This window comes from Oncorhynchus mykiss, chromosome 13 (genome assembly GCF_013265735.2).
Source record: "Oncorhynchus mykiss isolate Arlee chromosome 13, USDA_OmykA_1.1, whole genome shotgun sequence".
Lineage (NCBI taxonomy): Eukaryota > Metazoa > Chordata > Actinopteri > Salmoniformes > Salmonidae > Oncorhynchus > Oncorhynchus mykiss.
In genome coordinates this window covers 43,711,971-43,731,068 of record NC_048577.1, presented here as the reverse complement: position 1 = coordinate 43,731,068, position 19,098 = coordinate 43,711,971, and the positions used below count along the sequence as shown (strand labels likewise).

Here is a 19,098-nt window from a genome sequence, read left to right as displayed (position 1 = left end):
ATGTTTGTGTTGCTGTAAAAAGGTATGTGTCAATTCTGGGCTAGAATTTGTCTAACTCTGTTACAATTTAGAGTATATTCTATTCTTTTCAGCTATTACTAGTTGTTTCATTGTCTATTTATTTGTGCCAAATAGCAGGATTTGGGACAGAGGGTATAACTGTATGGTTACAATGGTTTTATTTTTATAAACATGTATTTTTGCTATTTGTTAGCCTATGATACAAAATTCAATATGATTGGGCAACGAGTTCTTTATTTTATGGTCAGATCATGTGGTTTGGGTGTGACATTTGCTGCTAGTTCAAATATAACATATATAATGTTTCTCCAAACAGAAAAAGAAGTGCAGAGTTCGCCTCGGGATTGGGAGCCGCTGTCCATCGCCGTTCCCAATCCCACCCAAACTGACGTCATTGGATGCCAGCATGGTAACTGCGTCAGTTTGGAAAAACCGGGAGAAGAAGAACGTAAAGGATCACCACCAACTTGATTCTTCCTTTGTCTCTTCTTTCCATTTGAAACCGTCTACAACATCTCTGACGCCCCTCGACCCCTTGTCTGGCCGAACACCAATCGGCACTCCCTCCCCTTCACCCCCTGGATCCCCTGCCAGATCCCCTTCCACTCTCTCCAAGTTCTTCGGCCTCTCTTCCCTCTCCTTTCTAAACATGTCATCTCTCTCTTCTTCTTCTTCTTCTTCAGTGGAAGGATCACAGACCTCCTCCCCTTTTAGTGTTTCTTCTGTTTCCCTGGCAGTCTCAACTCAGTTATCCTCCTCTGCCACTCCCCCCAGTCCTGCCTGCCCTTCCTCCACAACTCACGTCTCCTCACCTGCCCCCCAGTCCTCCTCTCCAAACCCCCTGCACCGCCATGGAGAGACCAACAAAGACAGTGAGACTGCCAGGTACTGCAGCCTGATATCACTTCATTTCATGCCAACCAACACCATTAAATTGAAATGAAAAAGCCAATATAATGTAGCTAACCTAATGCATATGTCTGTGTATCTTTACAGAGATCTTATGAGCTCTGAGGTCAAAGAGGTGGGGGCAGTTGTTCCACAGACAAAGAGAATGGTACCCCTATTTGCTGGCATCGCAGGTCTGTAAACGGGTGCCATTTTTTGGTGCTACTTGTCTCAATTCATCTTTGACAAAGCTTCTCTCTTACCGTTTTCCGTCTCTCGGTCTCTCTCTGCAGAGGCCTCCATTGACCTGAAGGCTTCCTCTGTCTCCTTGGAGAGGTAAGTACTGTATACAATAGCCACCTTCATCTCACTCAACTCTACATAAGAGTGGTCACTCACACCATGACATGGTAAGGAATATCTGTATGCCTGTACATTAAAACAGTGTTCAAACAGACCGATTGGTGTTGAGCTACTGCTACTGAGGCCTCTACCCTGTCTCTCTTCCTCCAGGCCATCGGTCAGGTCTCGGGAAGCCATGGCTCGCCTTCCCAACCTGTTCAGCAAGAGTAGCACCCAGCTGGGGGAGCAGAACTGCACAGGCGACGGCGAAGACAACACCAAGCTCCTCGGGTAAACACACACACACACACACACACACACACACACACACATAATTCCGTGTGGTACTCAGAGTTATCTTGTGTTCATGCCTTACAAATCCATTCATTAGTTTACCTTTGGTCCACAGTTCAGATATTAGTGTGTAACTGATGGCTTCTTTCCCACAGGTTGCCTAATATAGGCAACACCTGCTTCATGAACTCTGCTCTGCAGTGCCTGCTGGGGCTGCCAGCATTTTGCAGAGACATCCTGAGGCAGCAGAACATCTGGAGTTCCTCCCCCTCCTCTAAACTGCTATGGTATACAGCCTCGCTCTCACCCTCCTGTCCCACCTGTACACACACTGACCCACCCACCTAGACGCTTATAGTTACAGCACACAAGTTCCGCCTCAATGTATGTGTCAGTGGAGGCTGCTGAGGGGAGGACGGCTCGTAATGATGTCTGAAATGGAGCAAATGTAATGGCATCAAACACATGGAAACCATATGTTTGATGTATTTGATAGCATTCCACTGATTCCGCTCCAGCCATTACCACGAACCCTTCCTCCCCAATTAAGTTGCCATCAACCTCCTGTGGTATGTATGTATGTATCTATCTATCTATCTATCTATCTATCTATCTATCTATCTATCTATCTATCTATCTATCTATCTATCTCTCTCTCTCTCTCTCTCTCTCTCTCTCTCTCTCTCTCTATCTATCTATCTATCTATCTATCTATCTATCTATCTATCTATCTATCTCTCTCTCTCTCTATCTATCTCGCTCTCTCTCTCTCTATCTATTTATCTATGTATGAATGTAGGTATGGATGGATGGATGGATATATATTGTCCTTCGTACACTCAGTGTCTCATATGATTTTTAAGATAAAACCACACCCAACTCAGCTTCTGATTAATACCAGAGATGATTTCCTGTCACAGTCAGGAATCAGTTGAATCATATTTGATCAGAAGCTAAAGTAGAAGCACAGAGCTAATCTGTGGCCAAGGTGAGAGAGTGAAACCTGAATGCATGCTCTTTGTCTCCCTCCACAGCTGCTTTGCCGAGTTACATCATGCCAGGCTTTCTGGAGGCACTATTAATGCTAAGAACAAGGAAAATAAGAAAATCCTACAAACAGTCAAGCGCTGTCTTTCCGTTGTCAATGAGGACTATGAGGAAGACTATGAACAGGTAAGATATTATTTGCTAAAAGACTCACTTAACAATAAACCTGGGACACGTGACAGTGTTTTTCCTCAGCTCTGTTTCAGTTGTAGTTGTTTATGTATTTTCTGCTTCTTTCCCATTCTTCTCTTAGGATGCCCATGAATGTGTGTTGCTCCTCCTCTTTCAGCTGAAGGAGGAGGGTATGGCATTAAAGGGCTCACCAGAGCCATACACCTGCCCTGTGAAGCAGTTAGAATTCAAGCTGAAGACTTCCCGTACCTGCACCAGGTAACAGCTGTCATTTGTATATGGTGTACCTTGATGTCATCATCACATTTGTGAGGAGGTTTAATGTCAGCATAACATGCAGGATACAGAGGTAAAGCATTAAGATAGTGTGTAGAGGGATCAAAAGGTTTGTGTTGGATAGCTGATGCATTTCTCTCTGTACTTCTGAAGCTGTGGAGTTATAGTGTATGGTCAGGAGGATTACAATCACTTGTCCCTGAGCCTGAGCCATTACCTGCCACACAGCCTGGACCTCTACTTTAAGGTCAGCACTTAGCTTAAACCAAGAGTTAATATGTCAAGGAACACTATCATTAATGTCATAATGTTCATAATTGTATTGCTATCCTTTGTCACCTAGCCATCTGCGTTAGAGTGTGCATGCAGGGTGTGCTCAGGCAGCATGGCATCTGTGACTATGCACTTCCTCACGCTGCCCCGGTGAGTCCCCCCATCATCATCTCAGATTACAATTGACAGTCCTGATCTAACTCACCAAACTGGGTTATTGAATTGAGTACAACACTGATTCCTTTGTCTGTGTGAATGCCTACCTGGTCGTCTGTGTATGTGAATGTCTCTCTCTCTCTCTGTCTGTCTGTCTGTCTGTCTGTCTGTCTGTCTGTCTGTCTGTCTGTCTTTGTGAATGCCTGCCTGCCTGCCTGTCTGTCTCTGAGCAGGGTCCTAATGCTTCATATCAAGCGATTTACTGCAGGCGACTGGGAGCCAAAGAAGGTGGATGATCCCATGTCCATCCCTGCAGAAATAACCCTCCCAGCCGTATGTGGGAAGACAGCCCATGTCCAGTATGGAGCCAGGTTGGTTTACACTCTGTTTGGGGACATTGCACATTGAGTAGCCAACACACACCATGATTTTCACACACTAGATATTTATTTTCAATGCCATCAATTTACACAGGGCAAGCTCCCTGGGGAAAAACAACAAGGACAACAAACCTGCAAACTCCCCGAAAGGCACCCTTGATAGACCAGGTAGGACATTATGTTACTGACATCATGCATAATACCCTCTCATGAAACAGGACTGTTGAGGAAAGCATGTCGGAAGCTGAAGTTAAAAGTATATTTGTTGATAGGTTTCCACTTCACTTTCTGGTTTGTATTTACACTATATTTGATATACCCCCACCAGCTTCAAATTCCTCTGACCAGCTAGAGAAACCAGCTGACAGTGAGGAAAAGCAGCAGGCAGCCGCTGTGGTGAGGAGAGAGAGAGAGAGAGAGAGAGAGAGAGAGAGAGAGAGAGAGAGAGAGAGAGAGAGAGAGAGAGAGAGAGAGAGAGAGAAATAGAACAGATAACAGATAATTAGATCCAGTTGAGATAGTTGAGATAGTGGGCGGATCAAAATAAGGCAGTTATAGAAGGCACCCCTATCCTGTAGACAAAATAACAATCCTATTCTTAAATGTGTTTCCTTACAGAGACACCAGCCAGACAATATCTACAAATTGTCAAGTGTGATCTCACATCTGGGAGACAACATGTATACAGGTATGCAGGCATGCAGGTATGCAGGCACGAAGGTATGCAGGCACGCACACACAATTATGAAAGTTTAATGTACACTCTATTTTGTTTCCCTTGTTCCCTAGGCCACTACATCAGTGATGTTTTGGACAGCCGTGGCAGTGGGTGGCTCTGCCTGGATGACGCACATGTCTTGAGGACAGATGAGGCCACTGTGCTGAAGTCGATTGCACAGACTGCCTACATCCTGTTCTATGTCTGCAGGTAAGGCTCTAGAACACAAATTTGAGAAGAATGTCACAAATGGAGTCAATGACGACAATCAGTCATCAAGAATTTTTTTTTTTTTTACCAAAGCTAGAAAGATGATTCATTGACCACACATTAAGAGTTATCCCTTTAACCTGTAATCCCTGTAATCCCTATTTTTCAGACATTGTATGTACATGTAAGATCTCCCTGTCATTTCTCATTGAAGTGGAGCAGGTGAAGGAGACCAGGCCCCTCACTACCAGGAGAAGGACCAGGAGAACCCATCATTAAACTCAGGGAGAGGCACAGCGCTCAGGGACCACCTGGAGTAGCACCTACCACACACCAAGAAACATCAGATGAATCAAATTAGGCTGCCCTACACCACCCTCAACTGCCTTAGACCACCATAAAGCTGCCCTAGACCACCATGAGGCTGCCCATCACCACCATCAAGCTGCCCTAGACCACCATCAGACTGCCCTACACCACCATCAAGCTGCCCTAGACCCCCATCAAGCTGCCCTACACCACCATCAAGCTGCCCTAGACCACCATCAAGCTGCCCTACACCACCATCAAGCTGCCCTACACCACCATCAAGCTGCCCTAGACCACCATCAAGCTGCCCTACACCACCATCAAGCTGCCCTACACCACCATCAAGCTGCCCTAAACCACCATCAACTGCCTTAGACCACCATCAAGCTGCCCTAGACCACCATCAATTCTCCCTACACCATCATCAAGCTGCCCTACACCACCATCAAGCTGCCCTACACCACCTTCAAGCTGCCCTAGACCACCATCAGACTATGTTTCACCACCATCAAGCTGCCCTAGACCACCATCAGACTATCCTAGACCATCACGCTGCCCTAAACCACCTAGACACCAAGCTGCCCTAGACCACCAGAACACCAGGCTGCCCTAGACCACCTGGACATCAGGCTGCCCTAGACCACCAGGCTGCCCTAGACCACCAGAAGAAACAGCCTACACCACAAAGCATGTACCCACTCTAGGCCATCTACTGTATGTTTACAATTATATAAATATAAAACATCTCACCGACCGAGTGCAATTAATGTTCTTTTACTGTACATGGTAGTGAATAAATGTACCTACAGTGCATTCAGAAAGTATTCAGATCCCTTGACTTTTTCCACATTTAGTTAAGTTACATTTAGTTATTCTTTTTTTTTTTTTTTTTTTTTTTTCAATTTAAAGTTTTATTAAGTTTTCTTGTTTTTCATTCAACCAACAAAACACATTCCACAATTCACAGATGTGACAGGCTTTAAAAAAATAAAAAAATAAAAAATTAAAAAATAATAATACAAAATACATGCATATAGGTTCCGCTTTCAGAGGTACATCTTTTACAGTTAGGAGACATATCTGTTTTCATTCTATGGAGTCTCAAAGGAGTATAATAAAATTTGTACAAAAATGTGTAATTAGATTCTTTCATTTTTACACTGGTAGAGGAGCAGTATACCCTGTCGCAAACCTCCGCCCATAACTCATCACTGATCGTCAGACCAAGGTCCTTTTCCCAGATTATTTTCAAAGGAGTAAAGGAGGAGCTTCCTTTCTCAGAAAGGAGTCTATAGATGTAAGATATTTTGCCTTTAATGGATTGTGCAGTGACAAGAAGGGTTTCAACTTCATTCAACTGAGTTCTAAACCTCCTCTTGGAGGTAAATGAGGAAATTACATGTCTAATTTGAAGATATTTTTTAAAAAAAATGGGATCTTGGCACATCGAATTCACTGCAGAGCTCTTGAAAGGATTTCAGTGTAGAGGTTTTCTGATGAAATAGGTCTGAAAAGGTCCTGATTCCTAGAGTATGCCAAAGATTAATGTTGGCATCCCTCAGGGCTTTTGGCAAGTCTGGGTTGCCTACTATAGGCGAGTGAGAACATATTTGGGAGGAAATGCCCAGGTATTTCTTACAGTCCCTCCACGCTAGTAGGGTGCTGTAAATCGCAAAGGTTTTGGCTATGTTGCCCACTTCACTAAAGTTATTAATGAATATAATTGAGCTTAAGGGCAATGAACCACAGGATTGGGCTTCTATCTGAATCCACGTTGACTCTTGTCTGTTTGTGATCCATGTTAGCATGTTGCGGATTTGGGCAGACCAGTAGTACAGTTGAAAGGAGGGAAGGGCAAGACCACCTTTAGATTCAGGTTTTGATAAAGTGGAAAACTTGATCCTAGGTTTTTTATTGCCGCATATACATTTGGTGATGCTTTGGTTAGTTGTTTTGAAGAAGGAAACTGGGAGATAGCATGGAAGCATCTGAAATAAGTAGTTTAGTCTAGGGAGGACGTTCATACGGATTACATTAATTCTTCCTACTAAGCTAATTGGGAGGGAGATCCAGGTTTGGAGATCGTTCTTGATTCGATCCAGGAGTGGAAGATAATTTTCCTTAAAAAGGCTATTCAGATCTGGTGTTATGAAGATCCCGAGGTATTGAAACCTGTGTGTTTTCCATTGGAAAGGACAAAGTGTCTTCATAGAGCTGGTGAGTGTAATATTGAGAGGGCAGACAGTGGATTTGTTGAAATTGATCTTATAACCTGAAAACTTCCCATACTGAGCAATTGTGTCTAAAATGAGAGGGAGGGATTTCTCAGGGTTGGATATGTAGAGCAAGACATCATCCGCGTAAAGCGAAATCTTGTGCTGCAGGCCACCTGCAGAAACACCCATAATACTTGGATTGCTCCTTATCAGCTCTGCCAGAGGCTCCGCCCCCAACAAGTAGAGCAGCGGGGACAGCGAGCACCCTTGTCTTGTGCCCCGTTCCAGAGGGAATCTGTCAGAGTTCAGTCCATTAGTAGTCACCATGGCATTTGGATGAGAGTATAGTGATTTGATCCATTTAATAAAATTTGGGCCCATATTGAACTTTTCTAAGACTGAAAACAGAAAGCTCCAATCCATCCTGTCAAACGCCTTCTCAGCATCCAGTGAAGCCAGCAGGACAGGGGTCTTTTGTGCGTTTACTTGATCAATAATATCAAAAAGACGGCGAATGTTATCAGAAGAGTATCTGTCTCTAATAAATCCAGTTTGGTCCGCTTTTATTATTTTGGGAAGAAGAGTGTTTAGTCTTTTGGCGAGCAATTTGGTAATTATTTTATAGTCGAAATCCAACAAGCTTATGGGCCGGAAGGACGAGCAGGATAGGGGGTCCTTGTCCTTTTTTAGCAACACTGTAATGCGAGCTGTGTGCATTGAGTCTGGGAGAACTCAGTTTTTGCAAAAATCCTCCAGCATTGGCATGAAGATAGGGCTGAGCTGGGGCCAAAAAGCTTTGTAGAACTCTCTGGGGAATCCATCTGGGCCTGGGGACTTATTAGGTGGCATGGAGGTAATTGCCTCCAGGATCTCCTCAGGAGTGAAGGGGGAGTTGAGATCTTCCTGGTCGGTCTCGGATAGTTTAGGTAGCGAGATTCCCTCTAGGAAGGAGTGGAGTTCTGCCTCCGTGTGTTTTCTCTCAGAGGTATATAGTTTGCAGTAAAAATCATGAAAAGTTAAATTGATATTTTTTGGGGTCATATGTGACCTCGTCCTCTGCTGTTCGGATAGCCATGATTGTACGCTCTGACTGCTCCTTTTTTAATTGGTAAGCAAGCAATCTACTGGGCCTATTGCTATACTCATGGTATTTCTGTTTAGTAAAGAAAACTTTTTTTTTTATCTCCCGAGTGTAGTCCAAATTCAGTTTGGCTTTGGCTGCTTTAAGATGACTCCAGGAGGTGCTGTCTAGGGATTGTTTATGTATTTTTTCACAGCATTCCAGCTCCCTCTCAAGATCTAGCCTGTGTGCTTCCATTGCTTTTTTCTTAGAGGAAGCATATGCAATTAGATGACCTCTTAGTGTGGCTTTAGCAGCGTCCCACATTGTGGCCGGAGAAACAGGAGAATCTTTATTGTCTTGTGTGTAGTTGTCTATCCATGTAGTTACCAATGTATGGAACTCGTCATTTGATAGCATGGAGGTGTTGAATTTCCAGCTCTTTGACCTCGGGATGTTTTTGCAGAGGTCAAAGCGGAGGTGGACAAAGGCGTGATCTGAAAGTGCTATGGGTCCGATTGTACATGTGGCTGAATTTATGAAACTCTTTGGGATAAAAATGTAATCTATACGGGAGTAGGTGTTATGGACATTAGAGTAGTATGTATAGTCCATAGATGAGCTATTATTCTCTCTCCAGATATCTATCAGTCCCATCTCTTTAGTAAGAGAGTTCAACATCTTTGCAGATTCAGGATTTGTGGTGGGGACTTGAGATGATTTGTCTAGGGTTGGGTTAAGGGTACATTTAAAATCTCCGGCCACCACGCCAAAGGAGACACAATGCTCATTGAACAGGGTTATGATTTTTGACATGAAGGCAGGAGTATCTGTGTTAGGGGCGTATATGTTTAATATAGTAATTGGTTGACCATATAGTGACCCAGTTATCAAAATAAATCTCCCCTCCGGATCAGATATGTTTTTGTCAATTATGAATGGAACATTTTTATGGATAAGTATGGCTGTGCCTCTACTGTTTGATTTGAAAGATGAGAAATACACCTGTCCCACCCAAGCTCTGCAGAGTTTGGCATGTTCAGCATCACAGAGGTGTGTCTCTTGTAATAGCGCAATGTATGCTTTTTCCTTTTTTAGAGCACATAGTATCTTTTTTCGTTTTATTGCATGCCCTAGACCATGGCAGTTCCATGTCAATAGATTTAAGGTACTAGTCATCGTCATCGAGCAGTAATTCAACTTTAGTGCAAGTCATCGCTGGGTAAAAGTGGATAGTAATTACAGCTGCGTTCACATAAAAGGAAAATAAATGGTGTACATAAAATAATAATCTCTGAACACCCCAGCCGAGTTCCCAAACAACTCGACACATCGTGTTGGATCTATTACCCCCCCCCCCCCCCCCCCCCCTCTCAGTCTCAATTCTGTGTTCCGAATAAAACAAAAACCGGGAACAGTTAGCAACGCACAACGTCTCCCTCTCCCCACCAAAGAAATGCCTCATCCTCTCCACCCCGCATTGAGTAAATAACACAGTTGCCCTCGTCCAGACCACAGTAAAAGAGGGGAGAAAAATAAAATCAATAGCCCAGCCTACATATACCTCCCCCAAGGGACATAGGGAACCCCAAGTAATAATAGCAACAACAAAAAAAAACAGGGAAATAAAAGTAGGCTGAAACATTAGTAGGCCTAGGTTAGGCTATATAGCCCATCCCTCTCAGTTAAAGGACAATACATATAAATTGGACGGCTATAATGACATTTAGGGGGTGGATCTCTGGATATCGGCTATATGTCGTCTTACCTCCTTTAGTAATGGCATTAATCGCATTTAGTCATTGGTCTGTTTCTCATTGGCCAGGATTGTCTTTCAAAAAACGTTTTGCCTCTTCGGGAGTTTTGAAGTGTCGCAAGGCTCCTTGGTGAAGAATCCTGAGCTCGTTTGGGTATTTGAATCCCCTGAAGATGCCTTGGTCAATGGAGTATTTCTTCACTTCGTCAAATTCTCGGCGCTTTCGGCGTATTCCAGCTGACAGGTCCTGGTGTAAAGCGAGTTTGGTGTTTCCCACTGTGATGGTGTTGTTTTTCGCCGCCTGTAGGACTCGTTCCTTGTCGGTGAATCTCAGGAAACGTATGGTGATTGGGCGCGGTGGTTGTCTGGCTGCTGGTGGGGGCCTCAGTGCTCGGTGAGCTCTCTCGAGTTCTATGGGCCTGTCGGTGGGCAGGTGGAGTCACTCGGGAGGTTTGTCTTGCAGGTAGCGGATCAGTGGCATGTTTCCCTCTTCTTTTTCGCCCAGATTGAATAGAACACAATTATTCCTTCGCCCCCTGTTTTCAAGGTCCTCTGTTTTCTCTTCCAGATGCTCGATTTTCTTTTTAGCATATGCTATTGTTTCCATGGCACCTGTCAATAAGTTTTCCATGGATAGGATTCGCCCCTCTGCCTCGTCCAGGCACCCCGCGTTTATGGTTATCTTGTTGTTGATGTCAGGCAAAGCGTTTTCAAGGATTGTCACCTTGCCCCCTATCGCACTGAGCTGAGAGTTAATGGCATCTAATTTGGTGTTTAGTTCTGTACGTTGGGATCTCAACTCAGAAAGGATGTCTTCGACAGAGTGCGAGGTTGGCATTCGTTGTGCCTTGTGGGGGCGCGGGTTCTCTTGCTCCTGGCTAATGGCGCTAGTTTTTTCTGAAGTTAGCTTCTTCTTGGAGGCTTTTTCCGTCGCTAATACTCGAGTCCGGGTAAAAATGTCACCTGTAGTGTCGCCTTTTGTAGCCGCCATGACTTTTTCTTACTAAAGCTAAATGAGTGTGAACTTGGAGTGGAGGTAAGATTAGGAATTGGAAACTACTTGTGGAGAGCTCTTAGTTCATGCGGCCATCTCGTTCAAGGGTCACGTGATCCCCCCCAGCCTTATTCTAAAATGGATTAATTTATTTTTTCTTCTTCTCATCAATCTACCCCAGAATGACAGCAAAAACAGGTTTATCAAGAAAACATAAAGCTAAACTATCACATTTACATAAGAATTCAGACCCTTTACTCAGTACTTTGTTGAAGCATCTTTGGCAGCGATTACAGCCTCAAGTTTTCTTGGGTATGACGCTATAAGCTTAGCACATCTGTATTTGGGGAGTTTCTCTCATTCTTCTCTGCAGATCCTCTCAAGCTCTGTCGGGTTGGATGGGGAGCATCGCTGCACAGCTATTTTCAGGTCTCCAGAGATGTTCAATCAGGTTCAAGTCCGGGCTCTGGCTGGGCCACTCAAGGACATTCAGAGACTTGTCCCCAAGCCACCCCTGCGTTGTCTTGGCTGTGTGCTAAGGGTCGTTGTCCTGTTGGAAGGTGAACCTTCGCCCCAGTCTGAGATCCTGAACGCTCTGGAGCTGGTTTTCATCAAGCATCTCTCTGTACTTTGTGCCGTTCATCTTTCCCTCGATTCTGACTAGTCTACCAGTCCCTGCTGCTGAAAAACATCCCCACAGCATGATGCTGCCATCACCATGCTTCACCGTAGAAATGGTGCCAGGTTTCCTCCAGACATGGCGAATGGCATTCAGGCCAAAGAGTTCAATCATCAGGTTCCTGATAGCTCAGTTTGGCCAGGCGGCCAGCTCTAGGAGTCTTTGGGGTTCCAAACTTCTTCCATTTAGGAATGATGGAGGACAATTCCCTCGACCTCATGGTTTGGTTTTTGTTCTGACATGCACTGTGAACTGGGACCATATATAGACCTTTCTTATACAGGCCTTTCTAATCGACCTGGCCGGGGTATCCTGGAAGGATATTGATCTCATCCCATCAGTAGAGGATGCCTGGTTATTTTTTTTAAATGCCTTCCTACCCATCTTAAATAAGCATGCCCCATTCAAGAAATTTAGAACCAGGAACAGATATAGCCCTTGGTTCTCCCAAGACCTGACTGCCCTTAACTAACACAAAAACATCCTATGGCATTCTGCATTAGCATCGAACAGCCCCCGTGATATGCAGCTGTTCAGGGAAGCTAGAAACCAGTATACACAGGCAGTTAGAAAAGCCAAGGCTAGCTTTTTCAAGCAGAAATTTGCTTCCTGCAACACTAACTCAAAAAGTTCTGGGACACTGTAAAGTCCATGGAGAATAAGAACACCTCCTCCCACCTGCCCACTGCACTGAAGATAGGAAATACTGTCACCACTGATAAATCCACTATAATTGAGAATTTCAATAAGCATTTTTCTACGGCTGGCCATGCTTTCCACCTGGTTACTTTCCACCTGGCTCAACAGCACTGCACCCCCCACAGCAACTCGCCCAAGCCTTCCCCATTTCTCCTTCTCCCAAATCCAGTCAGCTGATGTTCTAAAAGAGCTGCAAAATCTGGACCCCTACACATCAGCCGGGCTAGACAATCTGGACCCCTTCTTTCTAAAATTATCTGCCGAAATTGTTGCCACCCCTATTACTAGCCTGTTCAACCTCTCTTTCGTGTCGTCTGAGATTCCCAAAGATTGGAAAGCATCTGCGGTCATCCCCCTCTTCAAAGGGGGGGACACTCTTGACCCAAACTGCTACAGACCTATATCTATCCTACCCTGCCTTTCTAAGGTCTTCGAAAGCCATGTCAACAAACAGATTACCGACCATTTCGAATCTCACCATACCTTCTCTGCTATGCAATCTGGTTTCAGAGCTGGTCATGGGTGCACCTCAGCCACGCTCAAGGTCCTAAACGATATCTTAACCTCCATGCAGCCGTATTCATTGATCTGGCCAAGGCTTTCGACTCTGTCAATCACCACACCCTCATCGGCAGACTCGACAGCCTTGGTTTCTCAAATGATTGTCTTGCATGGTTCACCAACTACTTCTCTGATAAAGTTCAATGTGTCAAATCGGAGGGTCTGCTGTCCGGACCTCTGGCAGTCTCTATGGGGGTGCCACAGGGTTAAATTCTTGGACCGACTCTCTTCTCTGTATACATCAATGATGTCGCTCTTGCTGCTGGTGAGTCTCTGATCCACCTCTACGCAGACGACACCATTCTGTATACTTCTGGCCCTTCTTTGGACACTGTGTTAACAACCCTCCAGGCAGACTTCAATACCATACAACTCTCCTTCCGTGGCCTCCAATTGCTCTTAAATACAAGTAAAACTAAATGCATGCTCTTCAACCGATCGCTGCCTGCACCTGCCCGCCTGTCCAACATCACTACTCTGGACGGTTCTGACTTAGAATACGTGGACAACTACAAATACCTAGGTGTCTGGTTGGACTGTAAACTCTCCTTCCAGACCCACATCAAACATCTCCAATCCAAAGTTAAATCTAGAATTGGCTTCCTATTTCGCAACAAAGCATTCTTCACTCATGCTGCCAAACATACCCTTGTAAAACTGACCATCCTACCATCCTCGACTTCGGCGATGTCATTTACAAAATAGTCTCCAATACCCTACTCAACAAATTGGATGCAGTATTTCACAGTGCAATCCGTTTTGTCACCAAAGCCCCATATACTACCCACCATTGCGACCTGTACCCTCTCGTTGGCTGGCCCTCGCTTCATACTCGTCGCCAAACCCACTGGCTCCATGTCATCTACAAGACCCTGCTAGGTAAAGTCCCCCCTTATCTCAGCGCGCTGGTCACCATAGCATCACCCACCTGTAGCAAGCGCTCCAGCAGGTATATCTCTAGGGTCACCCCCAAAACCAATTCTTTCTTTGGCCGCCTCTCCTTCCAGTTCTCTGCTGCCAATGATTGGAACGAACTACAAAAATCTCTGAAACTGGAAACACTTATCTCCCTCACTAGCTTTAAGCACCAACTGTCAGAGCAGCTCACAGATTACTGCACCTGTACATAGCCCACCTATAATTTAGCCCAAACAACTACCTCTTTCCCTACTGTATTTATGTTATTTATTTTGCTCCTTTGCACCCCATTATTTTTATTTCTACTTTTCACATTCTTCCACTTCCACCCTCAGGGTTTTAATGTAACCACAAATACAATGAAGTAATGGAACAATGAATGGCAATGTAACATAGACCATACATCACATATCAGTTTGGAGACAGTCTTGACCCACAACTACTGTGGGATTGACTAAGAGGACATCAATGTGTTGTACAAGAAATATAGAAGAAACATTTTTTTTTTCTATAATGGATATGTTTATTGGTCTTTTACAACAACAACAAAAAAAGTCTAGAAATACAAGAAATAAAAGGAGATAATGAATACCTGGTCGTCAACAGCCAGTCTACTAATAATAACAACCTTCAGGATGTTAAAGCTTTGAACCCAATGAAATTCTACTTTCTGCCTGGCAGACAGAAGGCTCCATAAATCATTCTGTTATAACACTGGTTCACACCAACACGATGGGAGAGGTGCTTATGGTATAATATGACACTAAAGCTATGAAAACTGGTTCAAAACACTATACACTTTTTTTTCCCTTCATGTCTTTATTGAGAAGTGTCTTTTCAAAAGAACAGATAAACCTTTTTTTCCCCCAATTTGTTCTGGCTTAAAATAATAATAAAGGCCTCAAATATGTAATTAGTCATTTACAAAGGTCATTTATGTTTAACATTTAATAATCAAGGCATCAACAATGTGTGCATATTCAAATTGATTGATTGCTTTCTACCCTGAACCACTGAATTAAACCACGCTCTAACACTCATAAAACTTCAATAAAAGATGAATTACCCTTCTGTAAATCATGCTAATTTTTTCAGCCATTTGAAATGCATTGAAATTAAGGTGACACGAGATGTCAAAGAGACCTTTTGAGTTAAGTATTTTGTACTGGTACAGAAAACATAACTGAATAGCCAGAATTATACATAGCAATATTATAGTATGTCAAGCACACATTTGGGCTGTCCTTTCTAAAAAAAGGCCTTTGCTCCAAGTCTGACAAACCTAATTCCACACATTATCGTACACCACTTAAAGTAGATTGATATGTCAAATATAAATGGTGGGTTATTGGACAAGGTTATATTGGTAAAGTTAACAGGGTCTTTTGCTGGTCTATATATAGGGGAATGCTGAGGAACATGGCATGGTACAATCTAACTCACTACAAACTGCTACCAAGAGTTATTCACATAGTTATTTTTATACTAAACTAAGTGGATTGCAGTATCTCTATGACAGTGGTGGTTTTGATGAAAAAAATTTTGTGTGATCGTCATTTAGGCTACCATTTAAAAATAATTCCCTCGCTTATGCTGTGCTTTGGTTTACATATCCTGGTCCAATACTGTACAATCATGAAAGACACATGTTTTTACCGACTTGTGTGCAGTCGTCCACCTGTGTGCCAGTAACAAGCTGAAATGACAGTGGTTTAATTCTAGCTAGATGCTGTTTGATTCTAATGGCTGTTCCAGGGAAGTAGCTTTACATAATTATGGTAAACTCCTGCTATTTGTTTTCGAGTGCCTATGCACACTCAGACGCCTATGCAATTTAAATGCACTTTTATCTGCAATTGATATTAAAAACGAATCCAAGGCTTGATGTGCGGTATATTCATATGGAGGAGGTGATGGATTTGCTTGGCCCTGCAGCTTGCCTAGAGGGTAAGGCAGAGTAGTGGGGTCCACTGCTGGTGTCCTGGGTTTAGGAGGACAGGGTAAGGTTTGTGGGGCGGAGGCCATGCTTGCTTTTGGCTGTAGGAGCGCGTCTACTCTGGTTGGGGAGCTGCTGGCGTCTCGTTGGCATTGGCGTCCGTGGTCTTGTTTTTTCCACCTCATCGTCGGATAGGAGGTCGAGCGATGTCCCCTCCACCTGCAGCTGACGCCTGCCCGAGCGGCTGGAGGAGAAACTGATGGGGCCTCCACGCCTGCAGGGGACAGAGGGGGCCAGGAGAGGTATTAGTAACGAGGACCATCAATTTGGCCAATATACACAACTGTTTGTGTGTGTGTGGGGGGGGGCTCCCGGAACCCTCCAGCTCGCCCAGCTTGGCTCGCAAGTCCTTGTTCTGCCTCTCCAGCTGCTGGCGCGCATTCTCACTCTTCTGGGCCATGCTGCGCTCTGCCACAAGCTCCAGGGTCAGGGTGTCCACCTGGGGGAGGAGAGGGGGAAGAGAGAGGTGGAGAGAGGAAAACAGGGAATGAAGGAGAGAGGGAAAGTGAGAGAGAGATAAGGGTACTTTTTATGGTAGGGCTGAATAATGGATTGTTCCCATGGTGGTAGTAGGATCTACAATCTACTCTGCGAGAACAAATTATGCTTGCATTTATGTCATGATCTGTTGACAGTTGTGACTGGTGTGGTAGTGACCAACTGGTTTTACAGAACAGCAAATATACAACAAATTACTAACGTTAGTATTTTTGTTTAGTTTACAGTCACTAGGCAGAGTGGCACCTTTTCAATGAGGTACGGTCAGAGATTAATAGATCCATCTGTGTTAAGGTGCTCCTAACAGTATACGCTGATGAAGACAGCTTGTCGGTCAGAAAGGTTGGATATTAGACTGAAAATACCACCCACAAAACACAAAGGAAAACAGGCTACCTAAATATGGTTCTCAATCAGGGACAACATTGACAGCTGCCTCTGATTGAGAACAATATCAGGCCAATACAGAAATAGAAAATCATAGAAAACTACATAGACAACCCACCCAACTCACGCCCTGACCATACTAAACAAAAGACAAAACAAAGGAACTAAGGTCAGAACGTGACAATAATAAAATGTTTCTCTAAAGTATCTTAAGAAGATAGAAGTTAATAAATATGTTTTATGTTTACTGTATATTGTATAGGCTGTAAATGTGTCTTTATGTTTGTCTATTATGGCAGCACCAATTCATCGAGTCAAATTCTGTGAATGTGTGAATGTAGGCCATTTGGCCAATAAAAGTTGTTTTGATTCTGCTAGACAGTAATGTTACTTCGAATGTCCTAGCCTCTTCCCATATCCCATACAATCACGCGTCAGTGGCCCAGGGAGCGTGGGAGAAAGATAACCCAATGTTTTCTCAATAGAAAACAGGTGTATTGGCAAGAACCTAGTTATTTTGTATATTTTATGAAATAGGAATAACTCTGAATACATGCTAAATTCATTTAGTAAATTATTTTTCAACATTTTGGTGTGTGTGTATTTGTTGGCTATTTACGCTGGTAACGCGTAGACAGGCGCATCATAATTTGGTTTATGACATCACAATGTGAAATAGGCAACATATTTTGATGTTCTGCAAACTAAGGCACAGTCTACAAATACACTGAAATGGGATGTTTGTGTTGCTGTAAAAAGGTATGTGTCAATTCTGGGCTAGAATTTGTCTAACTTCTGTTACAATTTAGAGTATATTCTATTCTTTTCAGCTATTACTAGTTGTTTCATTGTCTATTTATGTGTGCCAAATAGCAGGATTTGGGACAGAGGGTATAACTGTATGGTTACAATGGTTTTATTTTTATAAACATGTATTTTTGCTATTTGTTAGCCTATGATACAGAATTCAATATGATTGGGCAACGAGTTCTTTATTTTATGGTCAGATCATGTGGTTTGGGTGTTACATTTGCTGCTAGTTCAAATATAACATATATAATGTTTCTCCAAACAGAAAAAGAAGTGCAGAGTTCGCCTCGGGATTGGGAGCCGCTGTCCATCGCCGTTCCCAATCCCACCCAAACTGACGTCATTGGATGCCAGCATGGTAACTGCGTCAGTTTGGAAAAACCGGGAGAAGAAGAACGTAAAGGATCACCACCAACTTGATTCTTCCTTTGTCTCTTCTTTCCATTTGAAACCGTCTACAACATCTCTGACGCCCCTCGACCCCTTGTCTGGCCGAACACCAATCGGCACTCCATCCCCCTCACCCCCTGGATCCCCTGCCAGATCCCCTCCAACTCTCTCCAAGATCTTCGGCCTCTCTTCCCTCTCCTCTCTAAACATGTCATCTCTCTCTTCTTCTTCTTCTTCTTCAGTGGAAGGATCACAGACCTCCTCCCCTTTTAGTGCTTCTTCTGTTTCCCTGGCAGTCTCAACTCAGTTATCCTCCTCTGGAACTCCCCCCAGTCCTGCCTGCCCTTCCTCCACAACCCACGTCTCCTCCCCTGCCCCCCAGTCCTCCTCTCCAAACCCCTGGACCAGCATGGAGAGACCAACAAAGACAGTGAGACTGCCAGGTACTGCAGCCTGATATCACATTTCATGCCAACCAACACCATTACATTGAAATGAAAAAGCCAATATAATATAAGCTAACCTAATGCATATGTCTGTGTGTCTTTACAGAGATCTTATGAGCTCTGAGGTCAAAGAGGTGGGAGCAGTTGTTCCACAGACAAAGAGAATGGTACCCCTATTTGCTGGCATCGCAGGTCTGTAAACGGGTGCCATTTTTTGGTGCTATTTGTCTCAATTCATCTTTGACAAAGCTTCTCTCTTACCGCTCTCCGTCTCTCGGTCTCTCTCTGCAGAGGCCTCCATTGACCTGAAGGCTTCCTCTGTCTCCTTGGAGAGGTAAGTACTGTATACAATAGCCACCTTCATCTCACTCAACTCTACATAAGAGTGGTCACTCACACCATGACATGGTAAGAATATCTGTATGCCTGTACATTAAAACAGTGTTCAAACAGACCGATTGGTGTTGAGCTACTGCTACTGAGGCACTCTACCCTGTCTCTCTTCCTCCAGGCCATTGGTCAGGTCTCGGGAAGCCATGGCTCGCCTTCCCAACCTGTTCAGCAAGAGTAGCACCCAGCTGGGGGAGCAGAGCTGCACAGGCGAGGGCGAAGACAACACCAAGCTCCTCGGGTAAACACACA

At 44.1% G+C, this 19,098-nt stretch overlaps 1 protein-coding gene across 1 annotated transcript; it reads left to right on the top strand.

Annotated features, from left to right (window-relative positions):
- The first annotated feature begins 2,812 nt into the window (after positions 1–2,812).
- Positions 2,813–3,837, top strand: LOC118938081 (ubiquitin carboxyl-terminal hydrolase 37-like). The gene is made up of 4 exons (XM_036939754.1): positions 2,813–2,982; positions 3,154–3,247; positions 3,344–3,423; positions 3,663–3,837. The coding sequence occupies exons 1-4, from the start codon at positions 2,897–2,899 to the stop codon at positions 3,835–3,837; spliced, it is 435 nt and encodes a 144-aa protein (XP_036795649.1). The 5' UTR covers positions 2,813–2,896.
- The last annotated feature ends 15,261 nt before the right edge of the window (positions 3,838–19,098 follow it).

Coding starts and splice junctions, on each gene's coding strand:
- LOC118938081 (XM_036939754.1), top strand. CDS start 2,897: ATGGCATTAAAGGGCTCACCAGAGCCATACACCTGCCCTGTGAAGCAG. Junction 2,983..3,153: donor ACTTCCCGTACCTGCACCAG/GTAACAGCTGTC, acceptor GTACTTCTGAAG/CTGTGGAGTTATAGTGTATG. Junction 3,424..3,662: donor CACTTCCTCACGCTGCCCCG/GTGAGTCCCCCC, acceptor GTCTCTGAGCAG/GGTCCTAATGCTTCATATCA.